Below are 3,811 nucleotides of genomic sequence, written 5' to 3'. Positions count from 1 at the left end.
CCAATGACCGATCAGGTATGCACTTCTAACTTAAGAAAAAATGACAAAAAATCGAATTAAAGTGTTGAAAACGTTGTACAAGTTTGTTCCGCATGATTTTCTTTGAACTGTTTTTGTTCACAAAATACTTTTCAATTTTAACTGATATTTAAATATTTAAGCCATAATTCAGGCAAATTCGGCAGTAATTTTTGATTTTCAACTGTCCTCCGAAATAAATGTTAGGATCTTTTCTCTATATTTTCTCTGCACACTCCAGACGAACGTGCAATATTTTTTTTCATAGTGATTTACTATTTAATGGCACGTGCTCTGTAACTGGGGGTGCATAACGTACTGGGGGGGGGGGGCACAAACGGAAAAGATCCCAGTAGTGATTCATAAAATTTCGATGGTAATTCTTGAAATTCAGTGCTGGTACATTTTATCTTATATGTACCTGGCCAAGCAATACGTACAGAATAAAAACCAGAAGTCACTACTTTATTGGATGAATAGTGAAAATCAAGTTAGTGTTATTCTTCAGTATGTTCATACTAAAGTCATAATCTGTTTGGAAAATTTCGCAAATCAACTTGAATTATCGAGAAATGGTGTGCAATCGAACATATAATTAAGAAATTGATGTTTTGATTGGTACCGGTAGACGACTATAATGATGCGTACTTTCAGCTGCGATCTTTCTGATACCAGTCGAAAGTGGGGAAAAGATTTCATTCGGAGTGACCATATTGCTGGCCCAGATGGTATTCTTCAGTATTCTCATGCAGATTCTACCAGCCAGTTCACGCAATCTGCCCCAGGCTTTCGAAGCCATGAGATTTGCGTGTGCACATTTGGCGGTGACAGTTGCCGCTGCTGTAGTGGGTAAGAAAAATAATAGCTAATACGTTAAATTTTTTTTGGTTATTGCAATAACAATAATTAAAGCTTGGTTTGATAAGAAGGAAATTATTTCAAAGCTACTTCCGAATTTTAGTCCAACTTTTGAGTAATTTCAACTTTTGATGTTTATGATGTTTTCACAAAAAGGTATCATAACTTATCAGACAACGAGCCGCCTGACTGTTCCTTGAGGTAGTAAAACACCCTAAGTTCTGGCGACTGTACATTGCTGGCAACTGTCGGAATAATCTCAAAGTCAAATTAAAAACCGACTTGTTGAGTTTTTCAAGTATAATCTGTTTTTTTTACCTTCCTCCTTTTTCATTCCGGTCTTGGAACGGGCAGTGGCGGAGTTCGGTTGAGAAGAAAACCCCAAGGAAAAAAACAATTCAATTTTTATAGGAAATAAACCCCTCGGAAATAAACCCCCACGGAAATAAACCCCTAAGGAAATAAAGCCCCACTTTACTATTAAAGAGCTGGGAATTTAGCGCGTTTGGCAATGCCTCGCGGCCATGGCCATGCTTCCGCGGCCCGGTCGGTCTTGATATGAAACTATCAGAACCGAATAAATTATCACGAACGAAATTCCACTTAAAAATGGGGGTTTAATTCCGTGGAATTTCCGTGGGGGGTTATTTTCCGTTGGGGTTTATTTCCTATCTAAAGTTAAGTGCGTTTTTTGCGAGAAGTTTATTTCTTAGACCCGGTGGAGTCCACATTAAAAAACTATAGGAGAATTGATCAAAGGTCTCTTGTACTTCGGTCATATCAGCAAATGTCATCTATGTATGCAAATAAAAATAATTATCTTTGGTTTTGAATAAAAATTGGAAAATAAATAGTTCTTTATAGTTCTGGTTGAAAGTTTTATGCGCTCCCTAGTTGATGAATGAGTGGGAAAAAACGCAAAAAAAACATCGAAATTTAGCAAGTCCGCTTGAAACCTTACTCTTTTTACAGAATGAGCGGAATTTGAGCGGAATAAAAATGCAAGAATGAGCACAATTTGAGCGGAATATGTCGGAATGACCTAAATGTCTCATTACCTGGTTGCAGGGGCAACTGGTTGAGCTCAAATATGAAGGCAAAGATTATGTAGTCGATAATGTGTCGTAGAATTGTCTCAAGACTAGATAAAAAACTTGTCTAGAGATTTTTTCAATATGTTCTAATTTTTTTACAGTCCTCCATTTTCATTCCAGGCTGGAGACCGGCAGTGGCGGAGTTATATAAAAAAAATTTGTAGTGGAACTGCACTAACTAAAAAACGTGACTCAAAATTTTCTCTCCAAAGCAAAGCAAAACGAAACGAAACTCACTACATTGCTAGCATCTGTCGGAATACTCTCAAAGTCAAGTTAAAAATCGACTTTTTGAGTTTTTAAAGTATCATCTGTTTTCTTACCTTCCTCCTTTTTCATTCCGGTCTTGAATTGGGCAGTGGCAGAGTTTGGTTGCGGAGAAAAAACTCAAGGAAAAAACCCAGTTCATTTTAAATAGGAATTAAACACCCACGGAATTAATCCCCAACGAAATAAACCCCCACTTTACTATTTAAGAGCTGCGCATTTAGCGCTTTTGGCCATGCCTCGCGGGCCATGGCCATGCCTCAGCGGCCCGGTCGGTCTTGATATGAACCTATCACAACCGAATAAATTATCACGACCGAAATTCAACTTTAAAATGGGGGTTTAATTCCGTGGGGTTTTATTTCCTATCTAAAGTTAAGTGCTTTTTTCCGCGGGGGGTCTTTTTCCTAGACCAGGTGGAGTTACATAAAATAACTATAGGAGAATTGATTAAAGCACTAGGTGTAAGACCTAAGCTTAAACTCCCTCCGAAACACAAAAAAAACAAAGCAAAGCAAATTTAAGCACATGAAGCTACTTTGCATCGCACTAAAAAAGTTATATTGCTTTCTGAAGGCAAATAATATTAGCAAAAGACATTATTGGAAAAAATGAGAAAAAATTTTTGTTGCTGCACCTGTTTTGTTAATTGGAAACAATAAAAAGGGCGGAAATTTCTTAAATCAAAGTAGACAATACAGTGATAAGTTTGTTTATCGAGAGTAGAAAAATGTTGAATATCTGTGAAAAGAGAATTGAAAGAAGAATAAAAGTGAACAAATCCGAATACCTCTAAAAGCGTCTCAAAATTTTAATTATCAGACGCGAATTTGAGCGATGAAATTTGAGTAATTCTCAAATAAAGCATTTTTGTATGATGAATATTTCAGTGGTGAGAGTGCACAACACGGGCAATGAGAGGAAAATGTGGAAAAGGGCATCAAAACTCCTCTCATGGAAAGCCACGTGTTTCCTTGGTTTAAAACAACTGCCTGCAGTAGCCGACAAATGCCAAAATTTTGCGGAAAAAAATTTCAACACTATGAGTGAAAACAAAAGCGAAAGACCTAAACAAAAAGATAGCAGTATTATATATGAGGAAAACAAAGAACTAAAACCAAACAATGACCAGGTCGAAGTTGTTAATGGGACAGGTGGTAATTCGGCATCTCTGGAATGGATCTATCTGGCCCGCTTTCTGGACAGAGTGTTCCTCATTGCGCACCTGGTTGTGTGGGTCTATCACACTTTTTACACCGAATATAATCGCTAATAAAATTTTCGGCATTACGAGCTAGCGTCACTACCAAAGTGAACCATCCCGGGTTGACCAAACTTACTTACCATAAAACGGACATGGCTTACCATTTTTATCGCTTACCATTTTCATGGCGTTTTATGGTAATATGATGGCGGGCTATAATCGGAAAACCCCCTATCTTTTTTGCTATGCGATATGACAAGTCATGGGAGTTCACAAAATTTATGATAGCTTTGTTTGCACGGGTCGATTTTTCCCGCCTAAAAAGATGCAAGAGTGGGGGTTCAATATGAGAATTTTATAAGAAAAAGCA

General features: G+C 37.4%; 1 protein-coding gene across 1 annotated transcript; it reads left to right on the top strand.

Moving 5' to 3' along the window:
- The first annotated feature begins 698 nt into the window (after window positions 1-698).
- LOC142358548 (uncharacterized) lies at window positions 699-3,583 on the top strand. The gene is made up of 2 exons (XM_075409939.1): window positions 699-867; window positions 3,128-3,583. The coding sequence occupies exons 1-2, from the start codon at window positions 744-746 to the stop codon at window positions 3,508-3,510; spliced, it is 507 nt and encodes a 168-aa protein (XP_075266054.1). The 5' UTR covers window positions 699-743; the 3' UTR covers window positions 3,511-3,583.
- Window positions 3,584-3,811: the final 228 nt, after the last annotated feature.

The sequence above is a fragment of the Convolutriloba macropyga genome, unplaced genomic scaffold (assembly GCF_964194025.1).
Source record: "Convolutriloba macropyga unplaced genomic scaffold, txConMacr16.3 SCAFFOLD_4786, whole genome shotgun sequence".
In the NCBI taxonomy this organism is placed as follows: Eukaryota; Metazoa; Xenacoelomorpha; order Acoela; family Convolutidae; genus Convolutriloba; species Convolutriloba macropyga.
This window is presented reverse-complemented; position numbering and strand designations above follow the sequence as displayed.